The 27729-nt window shown below is 43.7% G+C and overlaps 1 protein-coding gene across 1 annotated transcript; it reads right to left on the bottom strand.

Annotated features, from left to right (window-relative positions):
- Nucleotides 1-168: 168 nt before the first annotated feature.
- LOC129839573 (RAC-gamma serine/threonine-protein kinase-like) lies at nucleotides 169-27729 on the bottom strand. Its single transcript, XM_055907101.1, has 14 exons — nucleotides 27406-27729; nucleotides 23210-23574; nucleotides 19371-19496; nucleotides 16683-16794; nucleotides 16162-16309; nucleotides 15887-16018; nucleotides 15269-15334; nucleotides 14887-14955; nucleotides 14353-14475; nucleotides 13992-14120; nucleotides 5602-5816; nucleotides 4935-5022; nucleotides 3018-3120; nucleotides 169-2100 (listed from the first exon to the last, which is right to left on the bottom strand). The coding sequence occupies exons 2-14, from the start codon at nucleotides 23253-23255 to the stop codon at nucleotides 2015-2017; spliced, it is 1443 nt and encodes a 480-aa protein (XP_055763076.1). The 5' UTR covers nucleotides 23256-23574; nucleotides 27406-27729; the 3' UTR covers nucleotides 169-2014.

The following is a 27729-nucleotide window of genomic DNA, read 5'->3' as shown; positions in this document are numbered from 1 at the left end:
GCGCCAGTAGTTTCTTCCTCCCGGTTTTATTTTATTTGGTTCCTAATGAACATAACCCTGGATGAGACCCTTGCTGAACATTGTTTAGGGTATTGCTTTCCAAAGGGTACACACTCATTGAAATATCAGAAGGGGGATTAAAATAAAACACTGATTTACGCCATGAAAAACCCTGAAATGTATTCTTTAATTTAATTCAAAATAAATACTACCACGGCAATGCAAGTTCACTATTGGTTTCTTGCCCTAATGTTTTGGTAAGAAAACAAACAAGCAAACAATTGGATAAAAAAACAGACTTTAGTAATGCATCCAACAATATCATCCTTCAGCGGCTTAGAGAGGTGCCTTTGACTCTGAACAAGACTGGGTAACACTGCCTAGAATGACACAAACATAAATAAATCTAGTACTATGGTACAAAAAAGGAAGGGAATGGTAACAACCTGATGTAACCACATATCACTGCAGAATTGACCATGGTCCCACTTGAACAGGTAAAACAAAACGTTACAGTGGGTGTCAATCTATTTGACCGACAGCGAAAAAGGGTCTCGTCTCCATGGAAACCTCTTCTGGAAAGACAGGTCGAGGCGACGCTGACATCAGTTACAAAATGGGAGCGTCCAGTCAGTCTTTAACGTTGTAGTTGACGTTGTTTTAACCCAAAACATCATTCTCAGTCTTCCTTTTCCTCCGGTCTTGGTTCTCCTCAGCAAGCTTGAAGTACAGTCACACACAAGTTCATGTCTGGCCAAGATGCCACTAAGAACAAAAAAAGGCATTGCATATGTACATCAAAAAAGGTGGGGGAACTGCTTTCCTCCCTCCATTCTCACAGTCCTCATCATACACAAGTATATTCATGGCTCAGTTTCACGTGATCTGTGACCTGACATGGTTAGTGATTATTGATGCCTTCCGCCCACCTTGTCGCTTTGGGAAGATTGATGGGGAGATTCTTTTTATTTTATTTTATTTTTTACAGATTTCATAGTCCGTCACAAGCCATATCAACAGAGCTCAGAGCTGGCTCTGATGTTAGAGAGTGTGTATGTGTGTGTGTGTGTGTGTGTGTGTGTGTGTGTGTGTGTGTGTCTGAGCATGTGTGTTATGACAGCATAAGGTGGACCTGTATAAGCCACATTCCTTGTGTAAACATCTATACCACTTTTTTTCTATAGCTATGAAAATAAGTTATTAATCAAATGACTGTGGAAAAAGACGCAAAAAAGGCTTGTATATTTATAGTAGCTTTTCCCTGATGGGTGTGTAAAGCTAAACTGGTAGCTGAGTTGAATGCGGTTGTGCTCTGTGTTGCCTGAGTGAACCGTGCAGTATCTGGCAGTTTAGTGTTTCTGTCAAACAATAACCAAGTAGAAATCTCTGGCTGAAAATGAAAGGTCAAAAAGGATGAAAAGAAATAACACTGTGACAATGAAATTGGAATGAAAGAAACTGTCAGTTCTGTCTTTTTTGTGGTTTTTAGCAGATAGTGACTCTCGTTGCCATGGGATTGGAGAATGTGCACCGCCATGGCATTGTATATGAGAAAAATAATTGAATGAACCACGAGCCCCCCGACCTAAACCCTGTCTGTATGATACGAAACATCTGCACACATAAGGCAACATTTTTGGTTTTGTTCCCTAGAACGGCTCTTCCAAACCAAGTGCAAAAAAGTTGAAACTAAAATTTAAAAAAAAGACAAAGAACGTAACAGGTCGACAACCTAATATTGACGGATAAAAATAAATAACAAAAACATTGCCTTCTGCAGTATATAGCGTTGAAAATGTAAGATACTTTTTTTTTGTGTGGAGAGACCAGCTTGAGTCTATCCCACTGTGCAAAACCCCTTTTATAGTCCCTAAAAAGACAACTTCTCCCAGTCTGCACTCGAATACAGAGAAGGAGAAAAGAGGGGAGACTTTTCCTAAAATGGCTACGTGTTTTCCTCGAAACGGCCGCACGACGGGGGAGGGGGGCAATACTGGCTGGCTGGCAGTGACCTTCACTCTCGTCCGCTGGCCGAATACGAGAATTGTGGGAAATGAGGCCTCCGTTCGCTGTCACCCTCACCCATCCCGTCTTCATCGTCTGTAGAAAAAGACAGCGAGAGAGGGGAGGGAGAAAGACAGGTAAGTCTGGGCTCAATAACAAACTTAATGAAGGAAGTTATAAGGGTGTTATAACCTGCATGAGTTAAGTGTCATTACTTAAGTCTCTCACCGTTGCCGCTTGCTTTACACCGCCCCCAGCTGTGCCCTGGACACCATATGTGAATTGATTGCCCCCCATCTATCTTCAGAGCCATTGCTGCTAGGTGACCTAAACTGGGACATGCTTAACATCCCAGGCATCCTACAATCTAAGCTTGATGCCCTCAATCTCACACAAATTATCAATGAACCCACCAGGTACAACCCCAAATCTGTAAACACAGGCACCCTCATTGATATCATCCTAACCAACCTACCCTCCAAATACACCTCTGCTGTTTTCAACCAGGATCTCAGCGATCACTGCCTCATTGCCTGCATCCGTATTGGGGTCTGCGGTCAAACGACCACCCCTCATCACTGTCAAACGCTCCCTAAAACACTTCAGCGAGCAGTCCTTTCTAATCGACCTGGCCCGGGTATTCTGGAAGGATATTGACCTCATCCCGTCAGTAGAGGATGCCTGGTTGTTCTTTAAAAGTGCTTTCCTCACCATCTTAAATAAGCATGCCCCATTCAAAAAATGTAGAACCAGGAACAGATATAGCCCTTGGTTCTCTCCAGACCTGACTGCCCTTGACCAGCACAAAAACATCCTGTGGCGTTCTGCATTAGCATCGAATAGCCCCCGTGATACGCAACTTTTCAGGGAAGTTAGGAACCAATACACACAGGCATTTAGGAAAGCTAAGGTTAGCTTTTTCAAGCAGAAATTTGCATCCTGTAGCACAAACTCCCACCTCCACTTCCAAAGAAGTGGGCCGAACCGTGCAGAGGGATCCGATGGACACTTACATTTTTCCGGGGGAGTGATGGTGATCGTCTGTGCCGTGAACTCCTCATCGAAATACCGGGTGTCTGTCTCTGACGAGACCTGTGGCATGAAGGGGGGGACCAACTGTAGGGGAGAGAGAGGGGACACCGTTGTCACATGTAATATATAATTGATATGCCATTTAGCAGATGCTTTTATCCAAAGCCACTTACAGTAGTTTGTGCATACATTTTTGTATCAGTGGCCTTAGGAGTCAAACCCAAGATCTTGACATCATGCTTTATCAACTGAGCCTGAATTGGAATGTAAAAGGACTCGGCCATTTCCTCCCAACAACATCCAAGTAGTTGCCCCCATCTACTATGAGTTTCCCCCTCCCCCTATGAACTCACCCCCCTTGAACATACTGGAGGACACTGACAACTGCCCGACATGGGGACCAACATTGAACTGGGAATACATCTTGGAGAACCCAATGCAAGCTGGAGATTGGGGACACACAACCGTCCCACCAATTGAAATACCCCATCAAGAACAGACTTCACAGATGTCACAAGAAAAGAAAACCGCTGATGAGTCATCCACTGCACTCCCAGCGGAAGTTGACCTACTTGCAGAACTGTTGAACGAATTTGACATTGATATGAACTGATGTCATTAAGAAAATGTATGACTCACGCTTAAGCTACATCATTTTGCCGAAGCTACGTAGCTATTGTAATAGAAATGAATGAGACCTGAAATGTATAAATACTGTATTAGTTTACACATTCAGCGTTGAGCTGCATGGCCTTAAACCTTGCTGATAACTAATACTTATCTGCCTTTGCTGATCCGAACCTTATTCAAAGAACTGTGATTTAACGCCTCATCAAACTTGTTGGATATAGTTCTCCGTAATCGAGACTTTATCACTTGTTAACGATTGTGGTCTTATCTAGAATCAGTTCAAGGAACGATCCAAAAGGGATAAGTGATATATTGGTTGTCAAAAGCTATTGATTATAGGCTTAATACTTCGTGAAGGAATTGATCCTGCTTGAAGTAAATCATTGAAAAGAGGTAATTATTGATTTTATTGAGATTGTTATTATCCTGTGTGGAAACTGATATTTTGCATAGAAGATTGACTTCTATATTGGCTGTTCCGCTGTTTGCTACCATTGACTGTATACTTGTAACTTGATGATATATGTACTACTATGACCGATTAATTTTAAAGTAAAATAAAAAGCTTAACGAATTATCTCTTAAGCTAAAATAATTACGGATTCCTGATTAATCATTTATAGACCTACTAATACTTAATTGAAGACACTGGATCCCACGGGATTTAATAGACGTATACAACTTAAAGGAAATAAGTTGGGTGTAGAACCTAGTATAAGTAGCAGTATATAGAAACCGTGAATAACGGCCACATTGAGATAGTGGATATATATGGTAAACAGTAATAAGGGTTATTGTGCTAAATCGGATTTGACTACATCTTCAAAGCCCAGCCGGACAAGGTAATAGGAATAACACGCTGCGTCACAAAGGTGTTATCAGACTAGACGGATATAACTCTGTATCACGTACCATTATATGACGATACAGTAGGGCAACACGTACTGTCCTCAAAATACTTCTCTGCACCTAAGCTCCTCTCGCTACACCCGGTTGCCCTGGAGAGGGAGAAGTGAGAAACTCAGAAACCAGGAAACCCACCCTCTGGTGACTGGGCCGTGACGTGACAAGCCACACAGGACCACAGTGACATACTGATGTCCGTGGCTTGTGTGTGACGTCAATATTTGCATATTTGACTGGAAAAATGCTAGTCATTTTCACCTGCGTGGAATATTCCGAATTTGTTCAGAAGTCGGTGGGAGGGCAAAGAACTGGTTTAATGAAATCGTACACGTAAGTGATCAGGTGTAGAAGAGGAAACTCACCTTTTTGTCGTAGACGTCTTGCCAGTCTACAGCCACAAAGAAACTGTGGCGCATTATCTCCTTCGCATCGTCTGGACCGCCACCGAGTCTGTCGTAAATAAAGAAAAGTACAAATGTGAACACTTTCTAGAAAGCCTGTCGAGAAACAAGACAACATGAGCTAGGTGCAAATCCTGGAATAACATCAAGGGGTGAATGAGAGAACGTTCTCCCTTGAGTTTACCACTAACCTAGCTGCCTCTCAAGCTTTTAGTGACAAAACGGCTTTGTAGCAGAGCAATAAACAAATGAAAAATTGCGATGAGATAATATTTCATAAAGCAGGATCTATGAGTGAGCCAGTAACTCCGATACAAAAAAGACTAAATGATGGGAAGTTACAGTTGAGGGATGATTAGCATGAGTCATGAATCAATAACCCACTTCAAGTTGCTCTGTTACGAAGTAGGAAATGTGTTGTGTCAAAACTATTTGGCAGAGTTTGTTGGCGGATCACTGACCCAGCTTCGTATAATCCCCCACTGGAGCCTTGGTGTGTGTGTGTGTGTGTGTGTGTGTTCGATCGTCTGTCTGTCTGCATACCTGTGCCTCTGTGTGTACATCTCTCTTGCTTCAATGCATGCATGTCTGTCTGTGTGCCCGAGTGTCTGTTTCTATCTCTCTGTACCGTTTGTTGGGGTCCTTGATGAGCAGGCCGGAGAGCAGGGACTTGGAGTCGGAGGAGAGCGTGCGTGGAAACTTGATCTCCTCCATGAGGATCAGCTCAAACAGCTTCTCGTGGTCCTGGTTGTAGAAGGGCAGCCGGCCGCACATCATCTCATACATGACCACGCCCAGACCCCACCAGTCAACCGCCCGGCCGTAGTCATTGTCCTCCAGCACCTAGCATAGGGACATCATGACATAATACAGTATGTTTTACCCACTTCATATGTATATACTGTATTCAATTTTGATCGATAAAAAAAAAAACGTCAATGCCGATTAATTAGGGCCGATTTCAAGTTACGTTTTTTTGGATGCAGATTACATTGCATTCCACGAGGAAACTGCGTGGCAGGCTGACCACCTGTTACGCGAGTGCAGCAAGGAGCCAATGTAAGTTGCTAGCTAGCATTAAACTTAATAAAAAACAATCAATCTTCACATAATCACTAGTTAACTACACATGGTTAATGATATTACTAGGTTAACAAGCTTGTCCAGCGTTGCATATAATCAATGCGGTACCAGTTAATTTATCATCGAATCACAGCCTATTTCGCCAAACGGGTGATGATTTAACAAAAGCAAAACCGTTGCACAAATGTACCTAACCATAAACATCTATGCCTTTCTTAAAATCAATACACAGAAGTATATATTTTTAAACCTGCATATTTAGTTAAAATAAATTAATGTTAGCAGCCAATATTAACTAGGGAAATTGTGTCACTTCTCTTGCGTTCATTGCACGCAGTCAGGCTATATGCAACAGTTAGGGCCGCCTGACTCGTTGCGAACTAATTTGCCAGAATTTTACATAATTATGACATAGTATTGAAGGTTGTGCAATGTAACAGCAATATTTAGACTGAGGGTTGCCACCCGTTCGATAAAATACATAACGGTTCTGTATTTCACTGAAAGAATAAACATTTTGTTTTCGAAATTAAAGTTTCCGGATTTGACCGTATTAATGACATTAGTCTCGTATTTCTGTGTGTTTGTTATATTATAATTAAGTCTATGATTTGATAGAGCAGTCTGACTGAGCGGTGGTAGGCAGCAGCAGGCTCGTAAGCATTCATTCAAACAGCACTTTCCTGCGTTTGGCAGCAGCTCTTCGCAATGCTTCAAGCACAGCGCTGTTTATTACTTCAAGCCTATCAACTCCCGAGATTATTCTGGCAATACTATAGTGCCTATAAAAACATCCAATAGTCAAAGGTAAATGAGATACAAATGGTATAGAGAGAAATAGTCGACACGCCATAATTCCTATAATAACTTGCGGCTGAACTTGAAAGGGGTTCCTTCCTTTTTTTACCTTTCATGTCTTCCATATCTTGATCTACTTCAAATAAGGTCTGTTTCATGCAGGCTTACACCGCCTCAACGTTTTGATACTCATGTAAATCTCACTAGGATAAGGTAATGTTTGTCAACATATTTTCATAAATCAACTCTACAAAAAAAAAGTGCTTATAAACTCAGCAAAAAAAGTAACATCCCTTTTTCAGGATCCTGTCTTTCAGAGATATTTCGTAAAATTCCAAATAACTTTACAGATCTTCATTGTATAGCATGTTTCCCATGCTTGTTAAACTAACCATAAACAATTAATGAACAAACACCTGTGGAACAGTCGTTAAGACACTAACAGCTTACAGACGGTAGGCAATTAAGGTCACAGTTATCAAAACTTAGGACACTAAAGAGGCCTGTATACTGACTCTGTAAAACACCACAAGAAAGATGCCCAGGGTACCTGCTCATTTGCTTGAATGTGTCTTGGGCATGCTGCAAGGACGCATGAGAACTGCAGATGTGACCAGGGGAATAAATTGCAATGTCCGTACTGTGAGACGCCTAAGACAGCGCTACAGGGAGACAGGACGGACAGCTGATCGTCCTCGCAGTGGCAGACCACGTGTAACACCTGCACAGGATCGGTACATCCGAACATCACACCTGCGGGACAGGTACAGGATGGCAACAACAACTGCCCGAGTTACACCAGGAACGCACAATCCCTCCGTCAATGCTCAGACTGTCCGCAATAGGCTGAGAGGCTGGACTGAGGGCTTGTAGGTCTGTTGTAAGGCAGGTCCTCACCAGACATCACCGGCAACAACGTCGCCTATGGGCACAAATCTACCGTCGCTAGACCAGACAGGACTGGCAAAAAGTGCTCGTCACTGACGAGTCGCGGTTTTGTCTCACCAGGGGTGATGGTCGGATTCGCGTTTATCGTCGAAGGAATGAGCTTTACACCGAGGCCTGTACTCTGGCGCGAGATTGATTTGGAGGTGGAGGGTCCGTCATGGTCTGGGGCGGTGTGTCAGAGAATCATTGGACTGAGCTTGTTATCATTCCAGGCAATCTCAATGCTGTGCGTGGCAGGGAAGACATCCTCCTCCATCATGTGGTACCCTTCCTGCAGGCTCATCCTGACATGACCCTCCAGCATGACAATACCACCAGCCATACTGCTCGTTCTGTGCGTGCTTTCAGACAGGAATGTTAGTGTTCTGCCATGGCCAGCGAAGAGCCCGGGTCTCAATCCCATTGAGCACGTCTGGGACCTGTTGGATCGGAGGGTGAGGGCTAGAGCCATTCCCCCCAGAAATGTCCGGGAACTTGCAGGTGCCTTGGTGGAAGACTGGGGTAACATCTCACAGCAAGAACTAGCAAATCTGGTGCAGTCCATGAGGAGGAGATGCACTGCAGTACTTAATGCAGCTGGTGGCCACACCAGATACTGACTATTACTTTTGATTTTGACCCCCCCTGTCACAATGGCGTGTATAAGTGGCAGAGGAAGTCAGGCGCAGGAGAGTCAAAATAGAGTGTAGCATGGAGTACTTTAATTAAAGTCCCAGTAATTTGCTCCATAACACTCACGGAAAAATATAATACAAATCTGGGTACGAAGACCCATCGCACACCTATACACTAATAAAACAACACTTGACATAAAACAATCTCTGACAAACACATGAAGGGAAACAGAGGGTTAAATACACAACAGGTAATGAATGGGATTGACAACAGGTGTGTGGGAAGACAAGACAAAACCAATGGAAAATGAAAAGTGGATCGATGATGGCTAGAAGGCCGGTGAAGTCGACCGCCGAACACCGCCCGGACAAGGAGAGGCAACGACTTCGGTAGAAGTCGTGACACCCCCTTTGTTCAGGGACACATTATTCAATTTCTATTAATCACATGTCTGTGGAACTTGTTCAGTTTATGTCTCAGTTGTTGAATCTTATGTTCATACAAATATTTACACATGCTAAGTTTGCTGAAAATAAACGCAGTTGACAGTGAGAGGACGTTTATTCATCAGAGTTACCTTGTCCTATGGATAGCTACACAGTTATCAAATTGGCATGGTGGTGTAAGCCTACACGAAACATAGACCATATTTGAACTCAATCTAAAAAATATCCTATGGAATAAATGAATGAAGGAACCGCTTTTCAGATTTTGCAGGAAGGTGTCATGGGGATTATGACTCACACTTTGGTAGTCAATTCTTACCATGTCCATTATTAAAGTAGGATTTCCTGCATATAGAAATTACAGTTTTTGTTTTCAACATTCATCACAGGTAACTTAAACTCTATTTTTATTATTCAAACAGTTGAGAGTATTTGTGTCTCCTAAGCAGACTCTTCAGTATCATTGTCACTTCAGAGAGCTCTGTGTGTATGTGTGTGTGTACACGATTATATAAATTTTACAGATGGCAGAGAAAAGCAGAGCACCAGTGTGGGACATTTTACATTGAACATTGGCACCAGGAAAAGCATGATGTGATGAAGATGTAAGCATGGGGTCAGCAATGGCTAAATCAAAAAAATGCCACCAACCTGTGGAATCGCCTTAAGAACACCCATCCAAAATCCCATAAGGAATCACCTTAAAACCCATCCAAAAGCCCATAAGGAAGCAAATGTTGAAAAAAACAAACGCAAATTCTTCACAAGGAAAAAGTCACAGACAGACATCGCAGGCTAAAATCGTACAACTTTTAAATAAAAAAGCAAAATGGCAGGACAAAGACCCAAAGACCAGGAAGATGAAGCAATTATTGAGATGATTGCCACTGACAACCAGCCATTCACAGTGGTGTCTCACGTTGGTTTTCAGCGGCTGATTACTCTTGCTGAACCCCGGTACAGAATCAAAAGATAAATTATTTCGCACCGAAATGTTAGATAAAACCCATTAAAGAGTTGTGACGAAAGTGAAGAATCTGGTGGCACCAGTGAACGCTCCACACATGGCATTCACAACTAACTGCTGGTCAGGCACTACAGAGTCCCTGATGAGCCTTACTGGACATTTAATTGACAAGGTCTGGACAAGAAAGCAGGTTGTGCTGAATGCCAAGACTATGACTGGATCACACACAGGAAACTACGTCAGAGAGATGTTTTTGACCATGTTGGAATACTGGGAAATACACACAGAACGTGTAGTGCTGGTCCTCAGGGACAGTGGAGCAAACATGGTGAAAGGTATGAGACTGGCAGAGCTTCCAGACTTCAGCTGCAGTGCACACACCCTACAGCTTGTAATCAATGATGGCCTATCCAGTCAGAGAGCTGTGCTAGACTTTATTTCCATGTTGAAGAGATATGCAACTCACTTTGACCACTCTGTACTGGCCAAACAGAGGATGAGGGCCATTCAGGAAGAGCTTGGCCTTCCCAAACACAGCATCGTCCAAGCAGTTCAAACTCGCTGGAACTCAACACTACACATGTTGCAGAGGATGTTTGAACAGAGGCGTGCACTGAATGTGTATGCAGGTGAATACGGACACATCAGCAGTTTGTCTGCTGCACAGTGGGACATTGTCTCAAACCTAATTGAGCGACTCTGGCACCTATGGAGGAGGTGACACTGAGATGAGCCACTCCAACTCTACAGCAGCATGCATCATCCCCAGTGTGTTGGTGCTGAAGCTGATGCTACAGCAGGAGGGTTCTTCTACTCAAGGCATCAAAACTTTACGGAAGACCATGTTGGACGGTCTGACAAGGAGGTTCTCCAAGGCCAAGGAGACAAAGTGCCTGGTGCTGGAAACTGTGGCTGAGGGAGGAGTCTGACCTACGAAGGAAACCAAATCCCATAGCCACAGCAGATGGGACGAGTTAAGAGGAGGACCCAGATCCAGGCGCAAAAAAGGCAGAATCCGGGTAGATCAGCCACCCAGTCTGGTGGACAGCCTCTACGCTAGAATCCTCGGAAGCTAAGAGGGCAGGGATGAAGTTTTACAATTGAGTTGGAGTGTTAACTCACAGAGCCTGTCATTGACAGAAAGAGCGGCTTGCCTTTTGAGTGGTGGAAGCAGAATGAGGACAGACTTCAATCACTCGCTCCGTTGCCAAAGAAGTTTCTCAGTCCCCCACCTTCTTCGGTCCCAAGCTAGAGAGTGTTCAGTGAGGTGGGGATCATTTATGAGAAGCGGAGGAGCAGACTGACAGGGGACCATGCAGACAAGCTCTGCTTTTTGCACCACAACCTAAAACTTCTTAACTGACAACATTGAAGACCCATGAAAGCTGGTGGTTCCTTTTAGCATATGTTCTCATGTTCTGAGCTAGTAACTTAAACATGAGCTTTTTTACATGGCACATATCGCACTTTTACTTTCTTGTCCAACACTGTTTTTTTGCATTATTTAAACCAAATTGAACATGTTTCATTATTTGAGATTAAATGTATTTATTTATGTATTATATTAAGTTAAAATAAAAGTGTTCATTGTTCATTCAGTATTGTTGTAATTGTCATTATTACAAATAAATAAATAATATATATACACTGCTCGAAAAAATAAAGGGAACACTTAAACAACACAATGTAACTCCAAGTCAATCACACTTCTGTGAAATCAAACTGTCCATTTAGGAAGCAACACTGATTGACAATAAATTTCACATGCTGTTGTGCAAATAGAATAAACAACAGGTGGAAATTATAGGCAATTAGCAAGACACCCCCAATAAAGGAGTGGTTCTGCAGGTGGTGACCACAGACCACTTCTCAGTTCCTATGCTTCCTGGCTGATGTTTTGGTCACTTTTGAATGCTGGCGGTGCTTTCACTCTAGTGGTAGCATGAGACGGAGTCTACAACCCACACAAGTGGCTCAGGTAGTGCAGCTCATCCAGGATGGCACATCAATGCGAGCTGTGGCAAGAAGGTTTGCTGTGTCTGTCAGCGTAGTGTCCAGAGCATGGAGGCGCTACCAGGAGACAGGCCAGTACATCAGGAGACGTGGAGGAGGCCGTAGGAGGGCAACAACCCAGCAGCAGGACCGCTACCTCCGCCTTTGTGCAAGAAGGAGCAGGAGGAGCACTGCCAGAGCCCTACAAAATGACCTCCAGCAGGCCACGAATGTGCATGTGTCTGCTCAAACGGTCAGAAACAGACTCCATGAGGGTGGTATGAGGGCCCGACGTCCACAGGTGGGGGTTGTGCTTACAGCCCAACACCGTGCAGGACGTTTGGCATTTGCCAGAGGACACCAAGATTGGCAAATTCGCCACTGGCGCCCTGTGCTCTTCACAGATGAAAGCAGGTTCACACTGAGCACATGAGCACATGTGACAGAAGTGACAGTCTGGAGACACCGTGGAGAACGCTGCTGCCTGCAACATCTCTGCTGCCTGCAACATCCTCCAGCATGACCGGTTTGGCGATGGGTCAGTCATGGTGTGGGGTGGCATTTCTTTGGGGGGCCGCACAGCCCTCCATGGGCTCGCCAGAGGTAGCCTGACTGCCATTAGGTACCGAGATGAGATCCTCAGACCCCTTGTGAGACCATATGCTGGTGCGGTTGGCCCTGGGTTCCTCCTAATGCAAGACAATGCTAGACCTCATGTGGCTGGAGTGTGTCAGCAGTTCCTGCAAGAGGGAGGCATTGATGCTATGGACTGGCCCGCCCGTTCCCCAGACCTGAATCCAATTGAGCACATCTGGGACATCATGTCTCGCTCCATCCACCAACGCCACGTTGCACCATAGACTGTCCAGGAGTTGGCAGATGCTTTAGTCCAGGTCTGGGAGGAGATCCCTCAGGAGACCATCCGCCACCTCATCAGGAGCATGCCCAGGCGTTGTAGGGAGGTCATACAGGCACGTGGAGGCCACACACACTACTGAGCCTCATTTTGACTTGTTTTAAGGACATTACATCAAAGTTGGATCAGCCTGTAGTGTGGTTTTCCACTTTAATTTTGAGTGTGACTCCAAATCCAGACCTCCATGGGTTGATAAATTTGATTTCCATTGATAATTTTTGTGTGATTTTGTTGTCAGCACATTCAACTATGTAAAGAAAAATGTATTTAATAAGAATAGTTAATTCATTCAGATCTAGGATGTGTTATTTTAGTGTTCCCTTTATTTTTTTGAGCAGTGTATAAATAAATACAAATCGTCACCCGCTTTTTTTTGGTCCTCCAATCGGTATATTGAAAAATCATAATCAGTCGACCTCTAATTCTAGTCAAGGCTCATCCTATATAACTACTGCGTATTTATTGTCCATAATGTCTATACACACCACCATATACATATATATTTTGGACTGACATTGCTCGTTCTGATATTTCCTCTTTATTTTGTGGATTTCTGTGTATTGTTAGGTATTACTACACTGATGGAGTTAGGAACATAAGCATTTCGCTGCACCTGTGATAACATTTGTAAAATGTGTACGTGACCAATAACATTAGATTTTATTAGTATGTGACCTGACTGTATCCTCTTGGCCCCCTTGGGAGCATAGGGCGTCTGCCACCGGGGCCCCCTTGGGAGCATAGGGCGTCCGCCACTGGGGCACCCTTGGGAGCATAGGCAGTTCGCCACTGGGGCCCCCTTGGGAGCATAGGGCGTCCGCTACTGGGGCCCCCTTGGGAGCATAAGGCGTCCGCCACTGGGGCCCCCTTGGGAGCATAGGGCGTCCGCCACTGGGGCCCCCTTGGGAGCATAGGGCGTCCGCCACTGGGGCCCCCTTGGGAGCATAGGGCGTCCGCCACTGGGGCCCCCTTGGGAGCATAGGGCGTCCGCCACTGGGGCCCCCTTGGGAGCATAGGGCGTCCTCCACTGGGGCCCCCTTGGGAGCATACCGCATTCATACCGCTCTTCTCTACACCTCACTCTTTTTCATGCAAAGGCTTTTGTCTCTTGCCAGTAGATCTCTGCTTTACTCAGTACACTGATGTGGTTAGTATATTAGATACCTAGAATATTTCCTCCCATAAGAAAACCTGGATAGATCTCACAACATGGCATTCTGGGTAGTGTAGTGTACATCAGTGTGAGCGCTGACCTCTGGAGCCAGGTACTCTGGCGTGCCGCAGAAGGTCTTCATGGTGGCTGTGTCGGTGATGCCCTCTTTGCAAAGGCCGAAGTCCGTGATCTTGACATGCCCGTCTTTATCCAGCATCAAGTTCTCCAGCTGCCAATGAGAATAAATATCATGCTATATGTTGAATATACGCCCCTATAATATATCCATCCTCAACAGCATGCTCTTTTTATATGTTTTAAGTCAAAATCTTCACTTAGTCTCCCATTGGACTTAGTTAGGATTGGAAGTAAGGATTCGCTTCTAAGAGAAGTCTACACATGGTGTTATGATAGATATAGCGATGACTGTCCAACAGCTTCGCTAATATGAAAGAATGTACCTTCAGATCGCGGTACACTATCTTGGCAGAGTGAAGGTAGTCTAAAGCGGAGACGATCTCAGCTCCGTAGAATCGCGTGCGGTCCTCGGAAAACACTCGCTCTCTTGACAAATGGAAAAACAACTGCGAGGAAAAACGGGAAAGATAGGAAAAAATTGTAAAAAAAGCTATGTTAAATTCAAATATGTATTTACACATCTACATATAAAAAGGTATAGTTCCATTCACTAACAGCTCTCTAAAAAACATGTTATGGGCCCATATTAACAAATTGTCTCAGAGTAGGAGTGCTGATCTATGATCTGTTTTGCATTTTAAATCAGAATGATAGGAGGGGGACTTGATCCTAGATCAGCAATCCTAATCTGAGACGGTCCCTGGAAATAATTATTTTGGCTCCTGGAAAGAATTCTGTATGGTGGAAGAAGAAGGTGCATCTGTCTCAGGGAATCCTCATCAACACACCGACAATGTCTGTAAAAAAAATGTGCTAATCTTTCCCCAGGTATCTCAGGTAGCACAGGCATCTCTTACCTCTCCTCCATTCACATACTCCATGACAAAGCACAACCGGTCCTTGGTCTGAAAGGAGTACTTCAGAGACTGGAGAAAAATAACAAGAGTTGCACCATCGTTGTTGTTTTGTTTCTTTACATCCACACAAACAGACGTTCAATTATCTCGTGAATTCATATCTAATGACACGTGCAACAGTAGAACAGCTTAAACGTTTATTCAATCAGACTTGGCTTTTGACTGAGTCTGTGGATGCATCCCAAGTGGCACCCTATTCCCTATATAGTGCACTACTTTTGACCAGAGCCCTATGGGTGTCATTTGAGACATGGCCTCCAAGTGAATAATACAGGCTTACAGTATAAAGTTTGCCTTTAAGTCTTTGCTAAACAATACTCACGGTTAGGAATGGATGCCGGGTGTTTTTCAACACTCTGCTTTCTGTGAGGGTGTGAGCAACTTCGTCCTGCGTTACAAGGAAAGAGAGGAAAATCCAGAAACAGGGGGGTAGAGAGAGAGGGAAAGAGAGCGGGAGAGAAAGATAGAATGTTAGGATGTAGAAGGTACAAGGCGCCAAATGGTGATATCTGGATCCATTCCAACAGGGCTCAGTTGTTTCGACCGCCGGTCCCAGACACTCATATAGTCACTTTTATCGTGCTAGTTTAGTTTAAATGTACTTCCAAGCAGGAAAAGACATAGTTCTAGTTTGCTGATGTACATATTACCTCTACTAACCTGTACCCCAGCACATTGACTCTGTACCGGTATCCCCTGTATATAGCCTCGCTACTGTTATTTTACTGAATTATTTGTTACTTTTATTTTACATTTTTTACTTAACACTTATTTTTCTTAAAACTGCATTGTTGGTTAAGGGCTCGTAAGTAAGCATTTCACAGTAAGGTGTAAGGTGAATGAATACCTGTTGTATTCGGCGCATGTGACATAAAATTTGATTGATTGGATCCCTTGAATAAAAAAGGTTGAGAGAAACTGCTTTAAAACCAGCCAGTACCTTGGCGATGATGACTTCTTTCTTCAGGATCTTCATGGCGTAATAAATTCCGCTCGCCTTCTCCTTCACCAGAATGACTTTCCCAAAAGTGCCTTTGCCCAGTAGTTTCAAATAGTCAAAGTCATTCATTGTCTGTCAGAGAGGAGAGGAAAGTAGAGAAAAGAAAATAAACTAAAAGAGGAGAAGCCTTCATTGAGATGAGAAACAATCTTGCTTGGTGTTTATTTGCCCATCTACCAATGTATGACCTGCGCTCAGTCCTCAGGGCGGCTCACCTTCCGTTTGTGTTGGCTGGTGGAGGTGTCCATCTCCTCCTCGTTGACCTCGTTCTCGATCTGCGACGTGGGGCTGCACAGGATCCCCTCCTCCTCCTGCTTGGCCAGGGAGTCGGCCACCATCTGGATGGCCTCGGCCCACTCATCCCTGGAACCAACCAACAGCAGCTCACTTTAATACACTGTTTTACTGTGTGTGTATGTGTGCGTGTATATGTGTGCTGAGGAAAGCAGACATTTCGAAAAGTGCAGGGTACAAAACAAATGCCATGGAGAAATCTAGAGACATACCCCCATTCTGTCTGGATGCTCCCGTGGTGTGCTAAAACTAGTTACGTCAAAACATGCAACTGCTGCTGTGGAAGTTTTATGTTTAGATTAACATGTTTTAGCAGCATCTAAACAGTGTATAGGTATTCTTCTTCGATTTTCAATAACGTTTCCCCTAAAGGCGAGAGACGAGGAGGCAAGGCTGTAGTAGAGGAAGAGGAGAGAGGAGGGAGTGAGAGAGGGTGACCCACCTCTCATCGGGCGTGTCCACGTGGAATGTCCTCTCAATAACCGTGGTCCACTGCAAACAGCGGATGATGAATGTGTTGGGCTTCGGCCGCTCCGTCTTCATCAGCTGACATTCTGAGGAGAGGGAGAAAGAGGGGGAACAAATAGAGGGTGTGTCGGGATGGAGAGAGAGGGAAGAAAGAGGGAGAGAGAGGAGGTGGGAGAGAGCAAGGTAAAAATAAAATGAGTGGGGTGATGAACGAGTGATTGAATAAATCCTTCATACCATGGAGGTTGACATCAAAGCATCACAGAATAAACATTTGTCACTCACTAATTTTTCAGGAGATAAGGGTGGCAACAGTGTTGTACTATACTCAAGTAGCACTACTTTAATTCTGAACGTGTGACACTCTTAGGAGTGCACACATGGGAACCTTTTTTTATTATATATTTTTTTTAAATGAATTTACCCCCTTTTTCTCCCCAATTTCGTGGTATCCAATTGTTAGTAGTTACTATCTTGTCTCATCGCTACAACTCCCGTACGTGCTCGGGAGAGACGAAGGTCGAACACAATCCAACCAAGCCGCACTGCTTCTTAACACAACACGCATCCAACCCGGAAGCCAGCCGCACCAATGTGTCGGAGGAAAACACCGTGCACCTGGCGACCTTGGTTAGCGCGCACTGCGCCCGGCCCGCCACAGGAGTCGCTGGTGCGCGATGAGACCGGCCAAACCCTCCCTTACCCGGACGCCGCTAGGCCAATTGTGCGTCGCCCCACGGACCTCCCAGTCGCGGCCGGGCGTGAACCCAGAGTCTCTGGTGGCACAGCTAGCGCTGCGATGCAGTGCCCTAGACCACTGCGCCACCCGGGAGGCCCGTAACATGGGAACCTTTAATGAAGAAAATTGTAGTAGGAAAAATTGCCTTAGGAAAGTATTCAGGCCACTTGACTTTTTCCATATTTTGATTTGTTACAACCTTAATCTAAATTTGATTAAATTGTTCCCCCCCCCCCTCAAATTACACACAAAATCCAGTTTTTGCTTTGTCAGTATGGGGTAAGACATTTTTGCTAATTTATTAAAAATACAAAACTGAAATATAACATATACATAAGTATTCAGTCCCTTTACTCAATACTTTATTGAAGCACCTTTGGCAACGATTACAGCCTCGAGTCTTCTTGGGTATGACGCTACAGGCTTGGCACACCTGTATTTGGGAAGTTTCCCCTATTTCTCTGCAGATCTTCTCAAGCTCTATCAGGTTGGATGGGGAGTGTCGCTGCACAGCTATTTTCAGGTCTCTCCAGAGATGCTCGATCGGGTTCAAGTCCGGGCTCTGGCTGGGCCACTCAAGGACATTCAGAGACTTGTCCAGAATCCACTCCAGCGTTGTCTTGGCTGTGTGCTTAAGGTCGTTGTCCTGTTGCAAGTTGAAACCTCACCCCAGACTGAGGTCCTGAGCGCTCTGCAGTAGGTTTTCATCAAGGATCTCTCTGTACTTTGCTCCATTCACTTTCCTTCGATCCTGACTAGTCTCCCAGTCCCTGCCGCTGAAAAACATCCTCACAGCATAATGCTGCCACCACGTTTCACCATAGGGATGGTGCCAGGTTTCCTCCAGGCTTGACACTTGGCATTCAGGCCAAATAGTTCAATCTTGGTTTCATCAGACCAGAGAATCTTGTTTCTCATGGTCCGAGTCTTTAGGTGCCTTTTGGCAAACTCCAAGCGGGCTGTCATGTGCCGTTTACTGAGGAGTGGCTTCAGTCTGGCCACTCTACCATAAAGGCCTGATTTGGTGGAGGGCTGCAGAGATGGTTGTCCTTCTGGAAGGTTCTCCCATCTCCACAGAGGAACTCTAGAGCTCTGTCAGAGTGACCATCAGGTTCTTGGTCACCTCCCTGACCAAGGCCCTTCTACCCCGATTGATCAGTTTGGCAGGGCGGCCAGCTTTAGGAAGTCTTGGTGGTTCCAAACTTCTTCCAGTTAAGAATAATGGAGGCCACTGTTCTTGGGGACCTTCAATGCAGCAGAAATGTTTTGGTACCCGTCCTCAGATCTATGCCTCCACACAATCCTGTCTCGGGGCTCTACAGACAATTCCATCGACCTCATGGCTTGGTTTTTGCTCTGACATGCACTGTCAACTGTGGGACCTTATATAGACAGGTGTGTGCCTTTCCAAATCATGTCCATTCAATTCAATTTACCACAGGTGGACTCCAATCAAGTTGTAGAAACATTTTAAGAATGATCAATAGAAACAGGATGCAACAGAGCTACACTTCGAGTCTCATAGCAAAGGGTCTGAATACTTATGTAAATAAGGTATACTTTTTTTTTTTTTTTACATTTGCAAAAGATTTTAACAACCTGTTTTCACTTTGTCATTATGGGGTATTGTGTGTAGATTGCTGAGGATTTAAAAAAATATTGTATCAATTTTAGAATAAAAACGTGGAAAAAGTCAAGGGGTCTGAATACTTTCCGAAGGCACTGTATATTGTAATACAATACACCCAACACACTAAGAAGTGGTTTCCCGGGACAGATTAAACCTAGTCCTGGACTCAATCATTTTCAATTGAGATTCTCCATTGAGCTTGCTTTTTAGTGCAGGACTAGGCTTAATCTGTGTCTGAAAAACCGCCCCCAAATGGTTTAAAATGGGGACTGATGATGGCGAGGAGAACCTACTTGCTACAGAGAAGTTATTGAGGGGATAGGCCAGGTCTGCGTCCTGGGGTTTGTCTTTGTAGCCGATGAAGGATCCGTCGGTCTTCAGCAGGAAGTAACGCGGCCTCCAGTTCTTTATGTACTCACCTGCAACAAGTCCAGCAGGGATTGGTTCATACTGGAAACTTAGCCTATCAGTTTTTATAGTTACTGACTGACTGGCTGGCTGTAGCAGAGTGGTCAGACCTTCGCTGCATCCTAAATGGCACTCTTCCCTTTACAGTTCCAGGGCTATGGGCCCTGGACAAAAGTAGTGTATTATAAAGGGAATGAGATGTCATCTGGGATGTACCCCTATGTACAGCTTTAAGGAAGTGCATTTTCATTTAACAGTATGGCAGGATGATTCATCATGGTTCAAGAAGGTTAATACATAATTAATTAATACGAAGGTCCATGCTTATGTTTGCTTGCAAGATCTCCATGCGGACCTTGTTGTAGAAGAGCTCCATTTTGCTAATAACCTACATGGTATTATTGAACTTTTTTTTTTTTTTTTATACAACAAGTGACAGTGTGCAAAAATGCAGTAACGACTTTGTAATAACAATTTAATACAAGTATAAAACTGATTGTTTGCTACTAGTTTAACTCTAAACCACTAGCTACCCTTCAGGGTTTAGAAGACTAACTGGATTTTGTACAAGCACAAAAGTGCCTGTAACAATTCAGTGGCTCCCGGGCTCTGAAAGGAAGGAGCTGGGGAGTTAAGCCATCCCCCGAGAACTCAAATTTGTCTGTGGCAGTGTCACAGCCTGAGGCTAAATAAATAAATACACACACACAGTCCATGTGTTCAACCAGTCAACACAGCTTAAAATCCTCCATACCACATGCTGTGCATACTAGCTATAAAATCAGGGGTTGGAACTAGAGGTCAGCCGATTATGGTTTTTCAACGCCGATACCGATTATTGGAGGACCAAAACAAGCCGATACCGATTAATCGGACTATTTTTTTAATGTATTTGTAATAATGACAATTACAACAATACTGAATGAACAGTTATTTAAACTTAATATAATACATCAATAAAATCAATTTAGCCTCAAATAAATAATGAAACATGTTCAATTTGGTTTAAATAATGCAAAAACAAAGTGTTTGAGAAGAAAGTAAAAGTGCAATATGTGCCATGTAAGAAAGCTAACGTTTAAGTTCCTTGCTCAGAACATGTGTAACGACTCCCACCGAAGGTGGCTCCCCTTCCTGGTCGGGTGGCGCTCGGCGGTCGTCGTCACCGGCCTACTAGCTGCTACTGACTTTTCCTCCCCCTCCCTTTTTGTTGAGTAGGTGCACCTGTTTGTGGTTAGGGTGATTTGTGGGGCTTTATTACCCAGCAGCCCGGCCTGCTGGGTGTGCGGGATTGTTGTGTGTACACTCTGTACATTCTTGTTGTGTCTGGGTATCGTGTTGGTTGGTATTGTCCGTGGTTCTCACTCTGTTTGGGGTGAAGCATTTGTTTTTTGAGTAGCGTCGTGTTTGCACCCGTGTGGGTAATTAAATTTTGAACGCTACTCTGAACTCTCTGTCTCCTGCGTTTGACTCCTGTTCATCCACTACACCTCGGGCATTACAACATGAGAACGTATGAAAGCTGGTGGTTCCTTTTAACATGAGTCTTCAATATTCCCAGGTAAGAAGTTTTAGGTTGTAGTTATTATAGGAATTATAGGACTATTCCTCTCTATATGATTTGTATGTCATATACCTTTGACTATTGGATATTCTTATAGGCACTTTAGTATTGCCAGTGTAACAGTATAGCTTCCGTCCCTCTCCTCGCTCCTACCTGGGCTCGAACCAGGAACACATCGACAACAGCCACCCTCGAAGCAGCGTTACCTATGCAGAGCAAGGGGAACAACTACTCCAAGTCTCAGAGCGAGTGACGTTTGAAACGCTATCAGCGCGCACCCCACTAACTAGCTAGCCATTTCACATCGGTTACACCAGCCTAATCTCGGGAGTTGATAGGCTTGAAGTCATAAACAGCGCAATGCTTGAAGCGTTGCGAAGAGCTGCTGGCAAATGCACTAAAGTGCTGTTTGAATGAATGCTTACGAGCCTGCTGGTGCCTACCACCGCTCAGTCAGACTGCTCTATCAAATCATAGACTTAATTATAACATAATAACACACAGAAATACGAGCCTTAGGTCATTAATATGGTAGAATCCGGAAACTATCATCTCGAAAACAAAACGTTTATTCTTTCAGTGAAATACGGAACCGTTACGTATTTTATATAACGTGTGGCATCCATAAGTCTAAATATTCCTGTTACATTGCACAACCTTCAATGTTATGTCAGAATTACGTAAAATTCTGGCAAATTAGTTCGCAACGAGCCAGGCGGCCCAAACTGTTGCATATACTCTGACTCTGCGTGCAATGAACGCAAAAGAAGTGACACAATTTCACCTGGTTAATATTGCCTGCTAACCTGGATTTCTTTTAGATAAATATGCACGTTTAAAAATATATACTTCTGTGTATTGATTTTAAGAAAGACATTGATGTTTATGGTTAGGTACACGTTGGAGCAACGACAGTCCTTTTTCGCAAATGCGCACCGCATCGATTATATGCAGCGCAGGACACGCTAGATAAACTAGTAGTATCATCCACCACGTGTAGTTAAATAGTGATTATGATTGATTGATTGTTTTTTATAAGATCAGTTTAATGCTAGCTAGCAACTTACCTTGGCTTCTTACTGCATTCGAGTAACAGGCAGGCTCCTCGTGGAGTGCAATGAGAGGCAGGTGGTTAGAGCGTTGGACTAGTTAACCGTAAGGTAGCAAGATTGAATCCCCGAGCTGACAAGGTAAACATCTGTCGTTCTGCCCCTGAACAAGGCAGTTAACCCACCGTTCCTAGGCCGTCATTGAAAATAAGAATGTGTTCTTAACTGACTTGCCTAGTTAAATAAAGGTGTATTTTATATATATATATATATATATATATAATTAAATCTACCAAATCGTTGTCCAAAAATACAGATTGCCAGTTGTTATGAAAACTTGAAATCGGCCCTAATTAAAATCGGCCATTCCGATTAATCGGTCGACCTCTAGTTGGAACCGGTTCAGGGAACATATCCGAAAACCGGAAAATAACAAAATTAAACTAAAGTGATCTAAACTGTTCCGGAACAGAAACGTTATATAAAAATCATGGGAACCAGTTAATAACGTTATTTTACGTTCCGGACATTTTTTTCTGGTCCCACAAAAAATCTCAGAAGTTCAAAGACATTAAAAGTTCCTCCATAGAAGCTGCTTCTCTGTAGGTATAGTTCTGTGGGCCTAATTCAGATAATGCATGTCATAAGATGCCCAGTGCTTCAAGCCAAGCATTCACATCTTCTCTCGCGTGAAAAATTTCAGTCGCATCTCTGCTCTATCCACACTGATTGGTGAAGTAATTTAATACTGAACGAAATGTAAAAAAAAAAGAAAAAAGTTTGAGGTTTAAAAAGGAACGATATAAAGAGTACTTTTTTGGTTCGAAATGCTTGAGAACTTTATTTTGCTTGTCGGAACGGAAAAAAAAGAATGATTCTGTTCAGAACGAAACAATTGGAAAATAATTTTCGTTCCAATCCCTGGTTATAATAAAACAATATTCCATTGATTCCCTTCCCTGTTGGTTCCATGTTTATGTATATACAGGTATTTGGGGACCCGGGGGTGTTTGAAAAGGGGTGTTTGTTTTTTGATGTGAACTGTGAAAAAAAAAATAATAATATCAAAAACAGTAAACATCACCGATCATCAATCAATCAATCGACTCACCTCTCTTCTGAACCCAGCCTTCCTTGACAACGTTTTGGTCGCTCATAGTGGCGTCGCCTTGACCGTGAGCCCAGCGCTCAGACCCAAGGGGGTGGGGGAGTTCAGCAGTCCTGACCTTGCTGTCTCTTTCTCACAGACACACACCCACTCTCCTCACTCTGTCTCTGTGTGTTGTCTCTCTCTCTCCCTTACTCCATCTTTTTCCCCAACTCCCTTGGCTCTCTCTCTTCTTTCTGCTACCTCCTCTCCACTTGTTTTCCTCTCACTCTCTGTCTTTACTCCCCTAACCGTCTCTCTCTCACACTGCCTTTCTCTCCACGTCTTCCTTCGCTCTCTCTCTTAAGGCACTCCAGCGGTGACTCAGCCTGGAAGGAAGCAGGGGAGAGAGAAAGGGGGGGAAAAAAGGTCCATGGATCGCTCCACACACACACACTACATCCCCACCCCCCTCTCGTTCCTTTACAAACACTTACGTGAGAACTGGAGTCATTGTTAAGACCCAGAATGCGCTTCCCGTCCCGTCCCCTCCCACCAGCAGATTTGTCCCCTTTCCTCCCTCTCTCTTTGGTGGGCCAAAAACTGCTTATACAGCGCCATTGACCAGATTTTCTTAAAAAAGGTACACATCCTTTACGGCCACCTTGTGTCTATTCTGGTACCAATGGATTATTCTAAGTTGTCTATTAGGATATGCACAAACAACGTCAGAGACTGTGGCAAGGTCAGTGCTGCGTATTAGGACCACGCAAGACTATGCCACTTTTGAATTTAGATGTTTTGATCTACTACACTGTTAGATAATGTGTGCCTTGAAAACAACATATGCACTTTGATGGCAATAAAAGAACCAAATAGCCTCGATCTAGCAGCAGCATACCATCCTGCATCCCACTACTGGCATACCTCTAATGCTAAGCAGTGTTGGTTCTAGTCGGTCCCTGGATTGGAGATCAGATGCTGCTGGAAGTGGTGTTGGAGGGCCAGTAGGAGGAACACTTTCCTCTGGTCTAAAAAAAATATATCCTATTCCCCCAGAGCAGTGATTGGGGACTTTGCCCTGTGTAAGGTGCCGTCTTTCAGATGGGATGTTAATCGGGTGTCCTGACTCTCTGTGGTCACTAAAGATGTCATGGCACTTATGTATGAGTAGGGGTCTTAACACCAGTGTCTAAATTCCCAATCTGGCCCTCATACCATCATGGCCAGCTAATCATTCCCAGCTTCCAATTGGCTTATTCCTCTCCCCTGTAACTATTCCCCAGGTTGTTGCTGTAAATTATAACGTGTTCTCAGTCAACGTACCTGGTTAAATAAAATATATACAGTACAGGTCAAAAGTTGACACTCATTGAAGTTTTTTTATATACTATTTTCTAATAGTGAAGACATCAAAACTACAAAATAACACCTATGGAATCATTTAGTAACCAAAAAAAGTGTTAATCAAATCAAAATATATATATTTTTTGAGATTCTTCAAAGTAGCCACCCTTTGCCGTGATGACAGCTTTGCACACTTGGCATTCTCTCAACCAGCTTCACCAAGAATGCTTTTCCAACAGTCTTGAAGGAGTTCCCACATATGCGGAGCACTTGTTGGCCTCTTTACCTTCACTCTGCGGTCCAACTCATCCCAAACCATCTCAATTGGGTTGAGGTCAGGTGATTGTGGAGGCCAGGCCATCTAGTGCAGCACTCTCGTTCTTGGTCAAATAGCCCTTACACAGCCTGTAGGTGTGTTTTGGGTCATTCTCCTGTTGAAAAACAACTGATAGTGGGACTAAGTGCAAACCAGATGGGATGGCATATCACTGAAGACTGCTGTGGTAGCCATGCTGGTTAAGTGTTCTAAATAAATAATTGACAGTGTCACCAGCAAAGCACCCGCACACCTCCTCCTCCATGCTTCACGGCGCGAACCACACATGCAGAGATCAACTGTCTCTGCGTCTCACAAAGACATACTGGTTGGAACCAAAAATCAAACATTTGGGACTCATCAGACCAAAGGACAGATTTCCACCGGTCGAATGTCCATTGCTCATGTTTCCTTGCCCAAGCAAGTCTCTTCTTATTGATGTCCGTTAGTAGTGGTTTCTTTGCAGCAATTTGACCATGAAGGCCTGATTCACAGTCTCCTATGAACAGTTGATGTTGAGATGTGTCTGTTACTTGAACTCTGTGAAGCATTTATTTGGGCTGCAATTTCTGAGGCTGGTAACTCTAATGAACTTATCCTCTGCAGCAGAGGTAACTCTGGGTCTTCCTTTCCTGTGGCGGTCCTCTTGAGAGCCAGTTTCATCATAGCGCTTGATGGTTACTGCGACTGCACTTGAAGAAACTTTAAAAGTTCTTGAAATTTTTCAGATTTACTGACCTTCATGTCTTAAAGTAATGATGGACTGTCGTTTCTCTTTGCTTATTTGAGCTGTTCTTGCCATAATATGGACTTGGTCTTTTACCTTATATCACCCCTACCTTGTCACAACACTGATTGGCTCAAACACATTAAGAAGAAAATAAATTCCACAAATTAACTTTTAACAAGGCACACCTGTTAATTGAAATGCATTCTAGGTGACTACCTCATGAAGCTGGTTGAGAGAATGCCAAGAGTGTGCAAAACTGTCATCAGTGCAAAGAGTGGCTATTTGAAGAACCTCAAATACAAAATATTTTTTGATTTGTTTAACACTTTTTTGGTTACTACATGATTCCATATGTGTTATTTCATAGTTTTGATGTCTTCACTATTATTCTACAATGTAGAAAATAGTAAAAATACAGAAAAACCCTGGAATGAGTAGGCGTGTCCAAACTTTTGACTGGTACTGTTTATAACTTGAATCCCAACCTGGCCAGTCTGATGTCTCTAAAAGCATTGATCTTCAGTTACTTTTCACTGGGTATATTTAGTCACATCTAAGTATATTGGCTATTGGCTACAATGATGACAACATTAGCACAGACCTCAGTCAATCACTCCAAATCCCAATTGGAGATCAATGGGAAAAACAGCCAGTATGTCAAAAGCATTATGTAGGCCTACTCTAGAAAATGATTTAATTCTTAGTCCACAATCATATTCAAGTTCAGGAACAGCTTATGTGGTTAAATTCGTGTCCTTTGTGGAGAGATAAAAATGTATTATCATTTACTTATCTCTAGTATCCAGTGATACAAGGGTGCCAAAATAGAGGCCAAATTGCCTGTGACAACCCATGAGTTTATTTTTATTCAAAGTGAAGCACTACTACCGTACTAGGAGAAAACTGTCTTACATGCAGTACAGTGTTTTGTTGTCAGAGATTGGACGCCTGTCAAAAGCGGCCGACTGATGTTAAAGACCTGGCTCTGGGACGGAAAATAAATGGAATCAATCCAATGACAACAAAAACAATGGCTGACATGACCAGACTTTCCATTTTGGAAACCATTACAGGTCACATGTGCAAACCTTTTCCGCAATAATCGTCTCTGCCATCAATGTACAAGACATGGCTAGGCCTTGCACCGCATACAAAAATAAGCAAATATTGAAACAACAGCTTTGTTTCAAGGGCGTGTGGTGTAATTTGCTCTTACATAATAACATCCGCCAGCCATATAACATTACACACTTAATTATACAATAATAAGAGGCACAAAATCATTACTGGGTAAGGATGATTTTTAAACAATGTTCTGGTGCCTAGCAAACGGATAAAATGTCAAGTGATTGGGGGAAGAAATTGTAAATCGAGCTAGCTAGCCACTGAACGCTGCTAACGAACGTAGCAAACGTTAGCTAGCAGCTAGCTGACAGTGTCCTCTTGACGTTTTACTTTTTTTTAATACTCCCTACATTTCTTCCTAGGTTGTTGGCGTTATATATATTTATCATAGAAACATATAATTTGTTTAGGACGCAAAGACTGGGCCGAAGCCAGACAGTAACACCACCCCATCATTGTCGATCGCGCTTGAGAATGCCCAAGCCCTCCCGTTGCAGCATCCCAGCAGCATCACATCCCAAACTTGCAAATGACGTGCATTCATGCTAGCTAGCCCGCTACGGGCTAACGGTTGTTCCCACCCATTTTACGTAAATATGCTTCCACAGGCCCCAAAATATTGAACCCCAAACCCAGCGCTTCTTAAGCCCTTTCTGCTTTTCTTTTTATAATTAGTATTTTCATTACATTGACGTATTTTACCTGGCAGTCGAATAATGATAGCTAGGGACACCCCCTTCGAGCGCTTGCGTGCTTCCAACGCAGCAAAATATTTGGAAAGAACAGTCAGTCAGTGATAAAAATAGAAGAAAACCCGGGATGTATCCATTGTTGCTGATGCTACGGCCAATTACAATGTCCGAAAATAATACTTTGTAGACAGAAATTGCTGCGACAGTCCTCCCGGCTCTGTGACTAGCTTCAGCAGCTGCCGCTTGGTCTAAGGAAATCTCGTGACGTCACATGTAGCCAGATTTCGGACGACTTCCCTCTCCTCACGGCATCCATTCGCTTTTGTTGGTCCCC

The sequence above is a fragment of the Salvelinus fontinalis genome, chromosome 40, assembly GCF_029448725.1.
Source record: "Salvelinus fontinalis isolate EN_2023a chromosome 40, ASM2944872v1, whole genome shotgun sequence".
NCBI lineage: Eukaryota > Metazoa > Chordata > Actinopteri > Salmoniformes > Salmonidae > Salvelinus > Salvelinus fontinalis.
The sequence above is the reverse complement of the archived record's forward strand: the minus strand, read 5'-3'. Positions and strand labels throughout refer to the sequence as shown.

Excerpts from the sequence above, each read along its gene's own strand:
- LOC129839573 (XM_055907101.1), bottom strand. The coding sequence starts at position 23,255 with ATGAGCGACCAAAACGTTGTCAAGGAAGGCTGGGTTCAGAAGAGAG. Across the intron at positions 5,023-5,601 it reads ATCAAGGACCCCAACAAACG|ACTCGGTGGCGGTCCAGACG; the intron begins GTACAGAGAGAT and ends TATTTACGACAG. Across the intron at positions 3,121-4,934 it reads AAGACGTCTACGACAAAAAG|TTGGTCCCCCCCTTCATGCC; the intron begins GTGAGTTTCCTC and ends TCTCCCCTACAG.